The 14680-nt window shown below is 47.3% G+C and overlaps 1 protein-coding gene across 3 annotated transcripts in view; it reads left to right on the forward strand.

Moving 5' to 3' along the window:
• The first annotated feature begins 2142 nt into the window (after window positions 1–2142).
• Window positions 2143–14680, forward strand: part of cttnbp2 (cortactin binding protein 2) — a 160377-nt gene continuing 147839 nt past the window's right edge. For all 3 annotated transcript variants that reach the window (XM_078417426.1, XM_078417428.1, XM_078417427.1), the window contains exons 1-2: window positions 2143–2259; window positions 3851–3958. In XM_078417426.1, the coding sequence (XP_078273552.1) occupies window positions 2185–2259; window positions 3851–3958 (183 nt within the window). In that variant the 5' untranslated portion in view covers window positions 2143–2184. The remainder of the gene's footprint in view (window positions 2260–3850; window positions 3959–14680) is intronic.

A 14680-nucleotide genomic window follows, 5' to 3' on the forward strand; every position in this document is an offset into this window, starting at 1 on the left:
GTGGAGAGGGAGGGTGGAGAGGGAGGGAGGGAGGGTGGAGAGGGAGGGAGGGAGGGTGGAGAGGGAGGGAGGGTGGGGAGGGAGAGGGAGGGAGGGTGGGGAGGGAGAGGGAGGGAGGGTGGGGAGGGAGAGGGAGGGAGGGTAGGGAGAGGGAGGGAGGGTGGAGAGGGAGAGGGAGGGAGGGTGGGGAGGGAGAGGGAGGGAGGGTGGGGAGGGAGAGGGAGGGAGGGTGGGGAGGGAGAGGCAGGGTGGGGGAGGGAGAGGCAGGGTGGGGGAGGGAGAGGCAGGGTGGGGGAGGGAGGGAGAGGCAGGGTGGGGGAGGGAGGGAGAGGGAGGGTGGGGGAGGGAGGGAGAGGGAGGGTGGGGAGGGAGGGAGAGGGAGGGTGGGGGAGGGAGGGAGAGGGAGGGTGGGGGAGGGAGGGAGAGGGAGGGTGGGGGAGGGAGGGAGAGGGAGGGTGGGGAAGGGAGGGAGAGGGAGGGTGGGGAAGAGGGAGGGTGGGGAAGGAAGAGGGAGGGTGGGGAAGGGAGAGGGAGGGTGGGGGAGGGAGAGGGAGGGTGGGGGAGGGAGAGGGAGGGTGGGGGAGGGAGAGGGAGGGTGGGGGAGGGAGAGGGAGGGTGGGGGAGGGAGAGGGAGGGTGGGGGAGGGAGAGGGAGGGTGGGGAGGGAGAGGGAGGGTGGGGGAGGGAGAGGGAGGGTGGGGGAGGGAGAGGGAGGGAGAGGGAGGGTGGGGGAGGGAGAGGGAGGGTGGGGGAGGGAGAGGGAGGGTGGGGGAGGGAGAGGGAGGGTGGGGGAGGGAGAGGGAGGGTGGGGGAGGGAGGGTGGGGGAGGGAGAGGGAGGGTGGGGGAGGGAGAGGGAGGGTGGGGGAGGGAGAGGGAGGGTGGGGGAGGGAGAGGGAGGGTGGGGGAGGGAGAGGGAGGGTGGGGGAGGGTGGGAGAGGGAGGGTGGGAGAGGGAGGGTGGGGGAGGGAGAGGGAGGGTGGGGGAGGGAGAGGGAGGGTGGGGGAGGGAGAGGGAGGGTGGGGGAGGGAGAGGGAGGGTGGGGGAGGGAGAGGGAGGGTGGGGGAGGGAGAGGGAGGGACAGAGAGGGAGGGTGGGGGAGGGAGAGGGAGGGTGGGGGAGGGAGAGGGAGGGTGGGGGAGGGAGAGGGAGGGTGAGGGAGGGAGAGGGAGGGTGGGGGAGGGAGAGGGAGGGTGGGGGAGGGAGAGGGGAGAGGGAGGGAGGGAGAGGGGAGAGGGAGGGAGGGAGAGGGGAGAGGGAGGGAGAGGGGAGAGGGAGGGAGGGAGAGGGAGGGTGGGGGAGGGAGAGGGAGGGTGGGGGAGGGAGAGGGAGGGTGGGGGAGGGAGAGGGAGGGTGGGGTGGGAGGGGAGGGTGGGGGAGGGAGAGGGAGGGTGGGGGAGGGAGAGGGAGGGTGGGGGAGGGAGGGAGAGGGAGGGTGGGGGAGGGAGAGGGAGGGTGGGGGAGGGAGAGGGAGGGTGGGGGAGGGAGAGGGAGGGTGGGGGAGGGAGAGGGGAGGGTGGGGGAGGGAGAGGGAGGGTGGGGGAGGGAGAGGGAGGGTGGGGGAGGGAGAGGGAGGGTGGGGGAGGGAGAGGGAGGGTGGGGAAGGGAGGGAGGAGGAGGGGGTGGGGAAGGGAAGGAGGGTGGGGGAGGGAGAGGGAGGGTGGGGAAGGGAGAGGGAGGGTGGGGAGGGAGAGGGAGGGTGGGGGAGGGGGAGGGAGAGGGAGGGTGGGGGAGGGAGAGGGAGGGTGGGGAAGGGAGAGGAAGGGAGGGAGGAGGAGGGGGTGGGAAGGGAAGGAGGGTGGGGGAGGGAGAGGGAGGGTGGGGAAGGGAGGGAGGAGGAGAGAGGGTAAGGGAGGGAGGGAGAGGGGGAAGGAGGGAGAGGGAGGTGGAGGGTAAGGGAGGAGAGAGGGTGGGGAAGGGAGGCAGGAGAGAGGGAGGAAGAGGGGGAAGGAGAGAGGAAGAGGGAGGAGGAGTGTAGCTCCAGCCCAGTGTAGTTGTGCGCTGCGCTGCTGGGCTGGGCTGCGCTTGCTGTGCGCTGTGACTGCGCTGCTGTGTGGCGGCGGGGCGATTAGCTGCTGCTCGCTCGCATTCCCACTCCCTCCCTCCCTCTCTCTCTCCCCCTCCCTTTCTCTCTCCCCCTCCCTTTCTCCCTCCCTTTCTCCCTCTCTCTCTCTCACACACGGCAAAATGGCGACTGAGAGCGAGCAGCGGCCGGACAGCGGCGACCCTCCGTCCGAGGACCAAGCCCCGAGCAGCTGCCAGGTAACGCGGGGTCCCCTGGAGACACATTGTGCCCACCCGGGTACAGGTGCTGCGCTGTGTTTGTGGGGTGAGTGTGTGGGTCAGTGTGTGTGTGGAGTGTGCGTGTGGGGTGTGTGTGGGTCAGTGGGTGTGTGGGTCAGTGTGGGTGTGTGGAGTGTGCGTGTGGGTGTGGGGTGTGTGTGGGTCAGTGGGTGTGTGTGTGTGGGGTGTGAGTGGGTGTGTGTGAGTCAGTGGGTGTGTGAGTGGGGTGTGTGAGTGTGTGGGGTGTGTGAGTGTGTGTGAGTGTGTGGGGTGTGTGAGTGTGGGGTGTGTGAGTGTGGGGTGTGTGAGTGTGTGGGGTGTGTGTGAGTCTGTGTGTGTGGGTCAGTGTGTGTGTGGGGGGTGTGGGTGGAGTATGTGGGTGGGGTGTGAGTGTGTGGGGTGTGTGTGGGTGTGTGTGTGAGTCTGTGTGTGTGTGTGGGTCAGTGTGTGGGGGTCAGTGTGAGTGGGGTGTGGGGTGGGTGTGTGTGTGGGTCAGTGTGAGTGTGTGGGGTGTGTGTGTGTGTGAGTGGGGTGTGTGTGTGTGGGTCAGTGTGTGGGGGTCAGTGTGAGTGGGGTGTGGGGTGGGTGTGAGTGGGGTGGGTGTGTGAGTGGGGTGTGTGTGTGTGGGTGTGTGTGTGACTGGGGTGGGTGTGTGAGTGGGGTGTGTGTGTGTGTGGGTCAGTGTGTGGGGGTCAGTGTGAGTGGGGTGTGGGGTGGGTGTGAGTGGGGTGGGTGTGTGAGTGTGTGTGTGACTGGGGTGGGTGTGTGAGTGGGGTGTGTGTGTGTGTGGGTCAGTGTGTGTGGAGCGCGGTGTTGCCCACCCGCCCCGACACAATGTATCCGCTCCCCATGCAAGTCCCTGTTACCAGCCTTTTACATAAAGAAGCCTTCTGTCGGTCCCCTTTCACATGTAATGTGGTTCTTCTTTCCGCTCGTTGGTTCTTTCACGCTCATCTCCCAGCACCGAGTGTTGGTGAATTTTGTTTGTGTTGGATGAGGGTTTTTGGGGGTTGTCTCAACCTCCAGTGTAGTTGTTCTCATTCCTGTTGTCCCCCCAATTCCATTCCCCTTATCTCCTCAGGGTGGAAAGTGCAATATATTTTCGAAATTCGAGAATGAACTGCATTTTTTTGATTAAATCCACCCACGCACCCAGTCAGATTTTGCGGGCCGCGACCGTTGTTGCAGCTGAAACAAAACCCACCCGGTGGGTTCCTTTGCTGCAGCTGAAATTCGAGCCAGTGCCTCTGCCATTTGTCTTATGTCAGTTTAATAAGCCAAAGCTTGATCGCATTGAAGATTAGATATGTCCAAATAATATTTTCCTTTCCCTATTGTATTATAATTGATAATTAATTATGATTGATAGCTCTTCAATACTTTACCGATTTAGGGTTAGGTAAAAAAAATGGGAAGACAGTCCATTTTAAATAATTGTATTAAATGTATTTAGGAAATATGTGCACTGAAACTAGGTCTTTTATTTCGAGTGTTTTATTTGTGAAAATCCGTGTTCTTTCAAAATTGATATGCGTTCGATAATATATGAGCATTTGTTTCTGTGTTACAGAAATCTGATTTTGACATGGACAATCTCAGTAAACCAGAACTACTGACTCTTCTCAGTATCCTTGAGGGGGAACTGGAAGCCAGAGATCTGGTGATTGAAACCTTGAGGGTAAGTAATAAATGGTTCCCCTTTTGGTTTTTAATAGTTTCCCTGATGCAGTTTCTCAGTAAACAGATTTAAGTAGACTTTTCTCTGCAGGATAAAACAATATGATCTTGGAATTTTTCAGCCACAAATATATATATACAGCGACAGGCTAAATTGTGTCAGAGATTTCCTCTCATTAATGTTGTACAGTTAATGGAATACCGTCATCATTACACCCGGTAGCAATACTGTTTCCTTTATCGTAGAACTTGATGTTAGGATTAAATAATGTAATGGAAGCTTCACAGCAAAGCTGTTGCTCCACAGATCCAAAGTGCTACACTAATGACACCAGTGAATAAAATCAAAGTTCAAGCTTGCTGTCGGTAAAGATGAATGATTTCACACATTTGATTTTAAATTAAAATATTCCCTTAAGGTTTCCTTCAAGAATTTGTGCTTCCTGAAAGAGAATGAGTGCTTGAGATGAAGCTCGGCACAAATTCATCACCAATCACCCCTCCCCCCCCCCCCCAATGTTTCTGAGCGTCTCTCATTTGCACTCCAACTCGCTGACTGGACCGGTGAAACTAAAGGCAGGTACATTTTCTGCAAGTGATTCCCATTTAACAGAATTCTGTTACAATAAAGGCTATTCTATTCTATTCTAACCACCCACCCATCTTTCAGCTTCATTATTTTTTTGATAGCCCACATTGAAAATGATTTCTTTTAGCAAAAGTATTTAGTTGCCGAATCTCATATTAACATAACATACTTTGGTTGCTTCCATTTCCATTTGTATAATGGTTGGAATGGACTTCAACTCCCTCTTTTAATCGGGGATGGATGGGGTGCAGTTCCCATTGAACCAGTGTCGGAAGAGTGGCCTATATTGGCCAGGATTGGATAGCCTGTGCATCCTTTCTTGGCTGGGTTGGATGGGCTTGAATGTTCCTGTTATCTCAGACTGTGAGCCCACTTGAAAATGGATTGGAATGTCTACTGTGTAGGAAGGAACTGCAGATGCTGGTTTACACCGAAGATAGACACAAAAAGCTGGAGTAACTCAGCGGAACAGGCAGCATCTCTGGAGAGAAGGAATGGGTGACGTTTCGGGTTGAGACCCTTCTTCAGATTGAGAGTCAGGAGAAATGGGAAACTTTTGAAGAAGGGTCTCGACTGAACCATCATGAATTCCTTCTCTCCAGAGATGCTGTCTGTTACTCCAGCATTTTGTGTCTGTCTTTTGGATTAGAATGACCATGGTTTATAAAACTCTTTTTGAAGGGTGATGACACAGAAACCTCCGAACGTAAAGATAAGTATTTCACCCATGTAAGATGTTTGGTGATTTGTTGTGCCAGCTGAGATTCGGCAACTAAATATTTTTTTTATCAGGAAGCACCTTTCATCACACTAGCAGCAAAAGTAATTAAACACTCGAACAGCATGAGGAAAGAAGTGGGGAGAAATGGGATGATGGTGATTTCTTCCAAATCCCGAAGACATCAACTTAAACCCATTCCCTTGATTCCTCAGAATCGTGCAGCTGAGATGATGATTAGGAAGATTGCTGTGTATGAATCACCAGTGCAAAAGTAATAGGTTTGCCTATTTACAGTAAAGTTCCATTCCACAAAAAGCTTTTCCGCTGGAAATCCAGCATAGATGTGTGAAATATTTCAATGTAGCAATCTGGGCGAGATACTGATCTCGGGTGTTATGTGCGAGTTTGCACATTCTCCTTGTGACTGCATCGGTTTTCCCAGGGTGAACCGGCTTCCTCCCACATCTCTAACACATGCTGGTTCACAGGTTAATTGGTGTAAGCCGCTCCTCGTGTTAAAAAAAAAGGCAGCAGGCGAATTAGGAGAGCGGAGGTGCATGCAAGAGAGAATAGGTTACATGGAAATAAACGGAGGAATGAGACTAGTGAATGCTTTGACATCTGGCATGAACATAAAGAAGATAGACACAAAATGCTGGAGTAACTCAGTGGGTCAGGCAGCATCTCTGGTGGAAAGGAATAGGTGATGATTCAGTTGGAGACACTTCTTTATTGGTTGTGGGCTAGGTGAAAACGAGTATAGACAATGAAACTCACCAAGACGACAGTAAAACTACTACAACAACGAGGGTAACAGCAGGTCAAGCAGCATCTCAGGAGAGAAGGAATGGGTGAAGTTTCGGGTCGAGACCCTTCAGTCCAAAGAAGGGTCTCAACCTGAAACATCACCCATTCCATCTCTCCTGAGATGCTGCTTGACCTGCTGAGTTACTCCAGCATTTTGTGAATAAATGCCTTCGATTTGTACCAGCATCTGCAGTTATTTTCTTGCACAACAACGAGGGTAGTCGTCTTGGTGAGTTTCATTGACTGTATAACTTGTTCTCACCTAGCCCACAACCAGCATTGATCTTTGATCATTGTTACTTTTTTGCATTTCATTCATTTGTTCTATATCTCTCTATCACCGCCTATGTATGGCTTCCATTTCCCCTGACTTTTAGACTGAAGAAGGGTCTCGACTCGAAACTCCTATTCCTTTTCTCCAGAGACGCTGCCTGACCCACTGAGTTTTTGCGTCTTATCTTCAGTTTAAGCCTGCATCTGCAGTTCCTTCTTACACATTTTGTCTGGCATGAACTTGATAGCTGAATGGCCTCCTGAATGTTGTGAGAAAATCGGTGGCATGAGAAGGGATTCCACGCAGTTTACAAAAAACGTTTGTTTGCGCATTTCTGAATGTTCCATGACTTCATAAATAATTTATTGTTTTGGGAGTTAAATATATAACAAACTTTATTAAAGATATGTAGAATTGCATAATTGATTTCATACACAAATTAATATTTTTGCTAGAGGAACAGCTTGGAGTAACCATTTAACCTGCAAACCAGCATGTGTTGGGGATGTGGGAGGAAGCTGGTTCACCCAGGGAAAACCGATGCAGTCGCATGGGGAATGTGCAAACTTGCACGCAGCACCTGAGATCAGATTCTCACCCAGCTTGCGAGAGCTGGGATGCACCTGCACTATCTGTTTCAGTACTGCGCTGCCCTTGAGTGGCATTCCTGAATGCAAATGCAGTTCTGTAAACTTTTCTTACTTGATTCGGTTTTATTTGAGTTTTAATTTTAAAAAGAAAGCAAAAGGTACATATTATGTAAATGTATTTTGTTATTTATGTCTTGATGTTTACTCTCAGTTAGCTGTATTAGTTTGCTGTAATCAATATACTACATGGTCCTAATTCCAAGATAAGGAAGCATGGACGATAAAATCTCTGATTCTTAAATGTTTGCTGACGTTCGGTATTTACCAATCTATTGTCCACTCTTCAAAATGTAGTGACGGTTCAACATACTAAATATAGTAAATATTTGTCCAGTTGAGGTTTATATAATAGATGACTGCATGTTAAAGTTGGTGTCCACATTTCACTGAAAGTGGGGCATCCAGTACTGTTCTGTTTTCATTGGTCTTTCGCAGTATTTTATGTCAACCTATTCAATACTGCTTGCAGCACTGATTTCTGCGCTCATCATTACAGGAGGGTCTAACTTGCTTTGACGTTATATGTTTTGAACATAAGCAAAATTCTGCAGTTAAAGCAATCCCAGTGAAATAAATGTCCTTAAAATGGCTGTTTTGTAAGATTTCGATTCCAAGTGACTGTGTTTAAATAGTTTTAGCTTTTGTCTTTAAATTGATTTTTTTCTCTCTGCTGGATGTAACTAGAACATTTTGTAACACCCCTGTAAAAGTAGTTCTAATGGTCAGTAGGTAACATTTAAAAAATTGTTGGTCTCTACTTCACTGCACAATTTAGTTTAGGATGGGTATATTGTGGAGGGGCTTGTTATTTAACATATTCAACAGAATAAAACCATTATTTCCATCTTTCAAAGATTACTTTTTACATATATTCATTTCAGACCATTAGTCATGCATGATTCATGCCATAGTGTGTGATTATAGAGTCCTCAATTGTTCCAAAATAATTTTGTGTCCAAAACCCCTCTGTGTGTCTGTGTTCCTCAATGAGTGAAATTTAAAACAATAAAAAACTGATGGTAGAAAAAAGAGGCAAAGTGCTGGAGTAACTCAGTGGGTCAGGCAGCATTTCTGGAGAACATGGATAGGTGACGTTTCAGGTTAGGAGCCTTCTTCAGTCTGATTGTGTGTGGGGTGGGGGGGGGGGGGGGGGGGGGGGTGGGGACGAAGGCTGGAAGAGAGGAAGGGCATGACAAAGCCCAGCAGATAATGGGTTGATACAGGTGAGGGACGGTTTCTTTGGTAGATGGTGGGCAAAGGCCAGAGATGAAAAGACAGAAGGTATGAGACAAAAAGATTGAAGAACTGTGAAGCTAGGGGAAAGAATGTAGGAGGAAGGGGAGGGCGAGGGGAGAAATAGGTGTGAGTCCAGGTGGGGCGATGGAGGGAGGATATGGGGGTGGGGGGGGGAGGGTAGTTACCTAAAATTGGGTTTTATAGTTACCTAAAACTGGGGCCGCAACTATTCACCATATATTAATGATTTGGATGAAGGAATTAGAAGTAACACTAGTAAGTTTGCAGATGACGCAAAGTTGGGTGGCAATGTGAACTGCGAAGAGGATGTTAGGAGGTTGCAGGGTGACTTGGACAGGTTGAGTGAGTGGGCAGATGCATGGCAGATACAGTATAATGTAGATAAATGTGAGGTTATCCACTTTGGCGGCAAAAACAAGGAGGCAGATAATTATCTCAATGGTGTCAGATTAGGTAAAGGGGAAGTGCAACCTTGTACACGAGTCACTGAAAATAAGCATGCAGGTACAGCAGGCAGTGAAGAAAGCTAATGGCATGTTGGCCTTCATAACGAGAGGAGCAAAGAGGTCCTTCTGCAGTTGTATAGGGCCCTGGTGAGACCACATCTGGAGTATTGTGTGCAGTTTTGTTCTCCTAATTTGAGGAAGGACGCCCTTGCTATAGAGGCACTGCAGTGTAGGTTCACAAGGTTAATCCCTGGGATGGAGGGACTGTCATATGAGGAAAGACTGGGCTTGTGTTCTCTGGAGTTTAGAAGGATGAGAGGGGATCTTATAGAGACATATCAAATTATTAAAGGACTGGACAAGCTAGATGCAGGAAACATGTTCCCAATGTTGGGGGAGCCCAGAACCAGGGGCCACAGTCTAAGAATAAAGGGGAGGCCATTTAAAACTGAGGTGAGAAGAACCTTTTTCACCCAGAGAGTTGTGAATTTGTGGAATTCTCTGCCACAGAGGGCAGTGGAGGCCCCAATTCACTGGATAAATTTAAAAGAGAGTTAGATGGAGCTCTAGGGGCTAGTGGAATCAAAGGATATGGGGAAAAGGCAGGCACGGGTTACTGATTGTGGATGATCAGCCATGATCACAATGAATGGCGGTGCCGGCTCGAAGGGCCGAATGTCCTCCTCCTGCATCTATTGTCTATGTTTCTATGGAGAATTTAATGTTTACCATTGGATCGTAAGCTATCCAAGCAGAATGAAGTGTTGTTCCTCCAGTTTGAGTGTGCCGCACTGGCATTGGTGGAGGCCCAGGAAAGAGAGGTCAGGTGTTATCCCTCTCTTGCGGTTTCAGAGGAAAGTACCTGGGGAGGGGTTGGTTTGAGTGGGAAGGGGTGAGTGAACCAAGGAGTCGTGGACGGAGTGGGAAGATGTGACGGGTGGTGGGAACACATTGCAGGTGCGGAGGATGGTGTGTAGGATGCAGAGACTGATGGGATGAAAGATGAAGAATGAGGGGAACTCTATCCTTGTTCCGGCAACGGGAAGGGGGGATGAGAGCAGAAATAAGAAACACTGGGGAGATGTGGGTGTGGAATCCATATCATAGCACAAGAGAAACCACTTCACTAAAGAACAAGGATATCTTGGATGTCCTGGGAATGGAAAGCCTCATCTTGGGAGCATATGCGGCCATGACAGAAATTGAGAGTAGAGGATAATGTCCTTGCAAGAGGAAGGGGGGGAGGAAGTGTAGTCAAGGTAACTGTGGGATTTGTTAGGATTGTAGTAGTCTGTACCCTGTGATGGAGACAGAGAGATCAAGAACAGGATTAGAGGTATCAGAGATAATCCAAGTGAATTTGAGGGCCTGGTGGTAGTCAGTGGTAAAGTTAATGAAGTCAATGAGATTTGTCTGGGTGCAAGAGGCAGCCCCGAGGCAGTCTATGTAGCGGAGAAAGAGTTGGGGAGATTGTGCCAGTGTACGTTTGGACCAATGAATAAAACAAAATGCTGGAGTAACTTAGTGGGACAGGCAGCATCTCTAGAGAGATGCAATGGGTGACATTTAGGGTTGAGACCCTTTTTCAGACTGGTCAGTCTGAAGAAGGATGTCGACCTGAAACTTTCTCAGTCTTAAGAAAGGTTTCAACCCGAAACATCATCCATTCCATCTTTCCAGAGATGCTGCCTGTCCTGCTGAGTTACTCCAGCATTTTATGGTGTAAACCAGCATCTGCAGTTCCTTCCTACACACATAGACAATAGGTGCAGGAGGAGGCCATTCGGCCCTTCGAGCCAGCACCACCATTCATTGTGATCATGGCTGATCATTCTCAATCAGTACCCCGTTCCTGCCTTCTCCCCATACCGCCTGACTCCGCTATCCTTAAGAGCTCTATCTAGCTGTCTCTTGAATGCATTCAGAGAATTGGCCTCCACTGTCTTCTGAGGCAGAGAATTCCACAGATTCACAACTCACTGACTGAAAACGTTTTTCCTCATCTCTGTTCTAAATGGCCTACCCCTTATTCTTAAACTGTGGCCCCTGGTTCTGGACTCCCCCAACATTGGGAACATGTTTCCTGCCTCTAATGTGTCCAACTCCTTAATAATCTTATATGTTTCGATAAGATCACACGGAACCTATGGATGCTGCCTGACCCACTGAGTTCCATAATTAGTTTTTTGTCCCAAATTGTAATGTTTGCAGTCTCTTGTCTTTCCATATGAGAAATTTAAACCTGTTTTTCATCAGTTACTAAATGACCACGCACCATTCCTTTGCTGCACTAAATCTGGCCTCATTCTATGCCTGTGTTTTCAAACATTTCCTTTCTGTACTTTGTATTCCCCTCCATCTCCCCCCCCCCTGCCCTCTTCATCTTCAGCGACTATTACCAGGGACTCTCTTCCTAAATGTCCTTATTCCTCCGAGTTTCTTGGCCCCCTTCCGGACGTTATCTGCAGTGAGAGTTTGATCATACTCTTTAGTTCTGTTACATCCACATTGTCTGGGATCGTATCTCCACATTTTCTACCAGTTCATGTGATGAACTGTGTTCCAGCGTAGACCTATTATGGATGGATCAATGATATCTTATTATTTATGTATGTGTAATCTGCCATGTTTGATGGGGAAATGAAGCAAGAGGTTTGATTGTCTTGCTTTCATGGAGATATGGAGGCAATTCAGTTTAGACAGACTTTTTATTCCAATCTGAATCAACCCTTCTTTCAGTCTGAAGAAGGGTCTCGACCCGAAACGTCACCCATTCCTTCTCTCCCGAGATGCTGCCCGACCTGCTGAGTTACTCCAGCATTTTGTGAATAAATACCTTTTTATTCCAATAATCATTTTTTTGATGTCTGCACATCTGTTTTATAAGAATGGCAATTCTTGATGCTCATCATGAATGCACATAATTCTAAGGAATGGATGACGTTTTGGGTCGAAACCCTTCTTCCCGGAGAAGGGTCTAGACCCAAAACGTCACACATTCCTTCAATCCAAAGATGCTGTCTCTCCCGCTGAGTTACTCAGCGAAGCGACAGTGAAAGTGCTACAACAACGAGGGTAATCGTGATCTTGGTGAGTTTCATTGTCTGTATAACTCATTCTCACCTAGCCCACACCCAGCAACGGACCGTTTCTTTGACCATTGTTACTTTTTTGCATATCATCCATTTGTTCTATATCTCTCTATCACCACCTATGTTTGGTTTCCATTTCCCCTGACTTTCAGTCCGAAGAAGGGTCTTGACCCAAAACTCCTATGCCTTTTCTCCAGAGACACTGCCTGACCCACTGAGTTACTCCAGCATTTCGTGTCTCTTATCTTCGGTTTAAACCTGCATCTGCAGTTCCTCCCTGCACATAATACTAAGATTGATCATGGACATAATGCTTACGGTACCAAAAAATGAATGCTATAAATACTCAGCAAGTCAGCCAGCATCTGAGGAAACAGAGACTTTTTGGATTAATCACTCCTCGTATGAATTGTTCGCAGTGGTCCAATCTAAGCCATAACTTGGATTTCTCAGTAATTTTGAGCATGGTCTTGTTATTTTCTGACATGTTGCTGAATTGTAACACAATAAAGAGAAACAATTCAATTCAGACCACTGCTCAGCCTATCCCTTATCTTTCCTATTGTGCGTGTTACTTTTAACTTAAAAGATTCACTTAGAATTGAAAAAAACCCAATTATTGCATTTAATTCCTTATTGGACTGAGCAAACATATATTGCTGAGTGTTTTGAAAGCTAATGATAATATTGAATTAATAGGAAAAAAAACTGCAGATACTATTTTAAATCGAAAGTAGACACAAAATGCTGGAGTAACTCAGCAGGTCAGGCAGCATCTCGGGAGAGAAGGAATGGGTGACGTTTCGGGTCCGAAACGTCACCCATTCCTTCTCTCCCCAGAAGCTGCCTGACCCGCTGAGTTACTCCAGCATTTTGTGTCTACCGTCATATTGAATTAATAGATATCCTGATGTGAGAAATGATGACATTATTTGCAAGATTCTGCTATCTGAGTCTTTAATGACTTCGTGATGACAGAATTGGAGAACAAGATAACTGATCAATTGAATTGTTAATAAACATGTCCACATGAATTTATTGCATCTTAAGATTTTATGATAGGATGTAGTTCTGTTTTCATCAAATGAATGGTTCTAATTTTTGTAAATTTAATAAATAACTGCAAATGATGAAAATGTATTTAAATGTCCTATTTAAGATTTTCCGTTTAGAACATTTGGTAATATATATAAGATCACAGCACATGATCTGTAAGGCTTTTTTCCTTTAGCATTTTTACTCGATTTATAAACAAAATATCTATTTTCCAATATTTTGAGTGAACTTGTTTGAGTAAATATTTTGTGTTGTAATTGAAGGAGGAAAAGGTGAGATTGCTGAATAGATTTTTCATTGAGATTGTCACTTGAAGTATACTGTGGACTGTCTACTAATCTCAACCTTAATTGCAGCTAGTCGAGAGCATTGTAAATGTTGTCATTTGATCTTTCAATGGGAATGTTGAATTATGCGCACTAACCATGCCTGCTGGGCAAAGTGTCATCAGGCATATTCAGATGAATCCATTATAAAGTCCTGGGTTGGAGAGGGCAGGAGAACAGTTAGTTGGTGGCATAGCATTATTCTGGAAAATCATTGACTAGTAATAACCCATCACTTTGCTGCTTGTCCGGGCTACAAACTTGCGTTGCGATAGTCCTAGCCTGCAAGATAGAAACCAAATCAATAATTTATAAATCAATAATATAATATTCAATTTAGTGACATTTGGTTAAAGAGGCTGCTGGACCCAATAATATGAAATAAAGTTAAAGAAACAGAAAAATAGGTGCAGGAGTAAGCCAATCGGCCCTTCGAGCCAGCATCACCATTCAATATGATCGTGGCTGATCATCTAAGATCAGTACCCTGTTCCTGCTTTTTCCTCAATATTCCTTGATTCCTTTCCCCCCCTAAGAGCTATATCTACCTCTCTTGAAAGCCCAAATAACTAAATCTAACTCTCTCTTGAAACATGTTTTCGGCAGACATTGATGGGGACTAGTGGGCCGAAGGGCCTGTTTCCATTCCATATTCCATTCATAAAAATTAGTTGGAGTATTGTGTTCAGTTTTGGTCATCTTCCCTTGGAAGGATGTTGTTAAACTGGAAAGAGTGCAGAGATTTATAAGGATGTTGCATGGATTTGAGGGCCTTTTGCAATGGGAGGAGGTTGGGCAGGCTAGGACTTTATTCCTTGGATGCAGAAGGCTGATCTGCGGTGATCTAATACAGGTGTATAAGATCATGAGGGGAATAGATAGAGTAAATATTTGTAGTAAATATTTTTAAAAGACATTTGAACAGGTACCTTTAAAGGAAAGGTTTAGAAGGATAGGGGCCGAATGCGGACAGGTGGGACTAGTGTAAGTAGGCCGCCTTGGTGGGCATGGGCAACTTGGGTTGAAGTGTCTGCTTCCGTGTGTACAATGTTTCTATATTTCAGGGGCAGTAGACTAAGCTTTAGGAAAGGAGAGAGATTATCTCTTCATTAGAGTCACTCTATAAATACAAGTTACTGTTGTACACTAAAGACACAAACCATCTTTTCAATGTTTGTTTTATGTTGATGTGCTTATCAGTTCAGCTCTTTTGTTGGGTGTTACCTGTGAATTCATTGTTCATTATAGTAAATTGGAATATTTATTATAAAATAGTAAATAAGTTCATTTTAAAAGTTCAAAAGAAATATATCCCCTATGCCACCAATGGCTCATCCGATAACAGTCTTGATTGTGGAGCTGATGGTCGCAGGTTCAAGTCTGACCACGAGCTAGGTGCAGTGTGACACCCAGCTTTCTAATGAGATATCAAACTAAGATTGTGCTTGCTCTCTTACATGTATGTTAAAGGCATGCTGCTTGTCTTAAAAAGAAGAGCAGGAGAA

This window comes from Rhinoraja longicauda, chromosome 20 (assembly GCF_053455715.1).
Source record: "Rhinoraja longicauda isolate Sanriku21f chromosome 20, sRhiLon1.1, whole genome shotgun sequence".
NCBI classification, from domain to species: domain Eukaryota; kingdom Metazoa; phylum Chordata; class Chondrichthyes; order Rajiformes; family Arhynchobatidae; genus Rhinoraja; species Rhinoraja longicauda.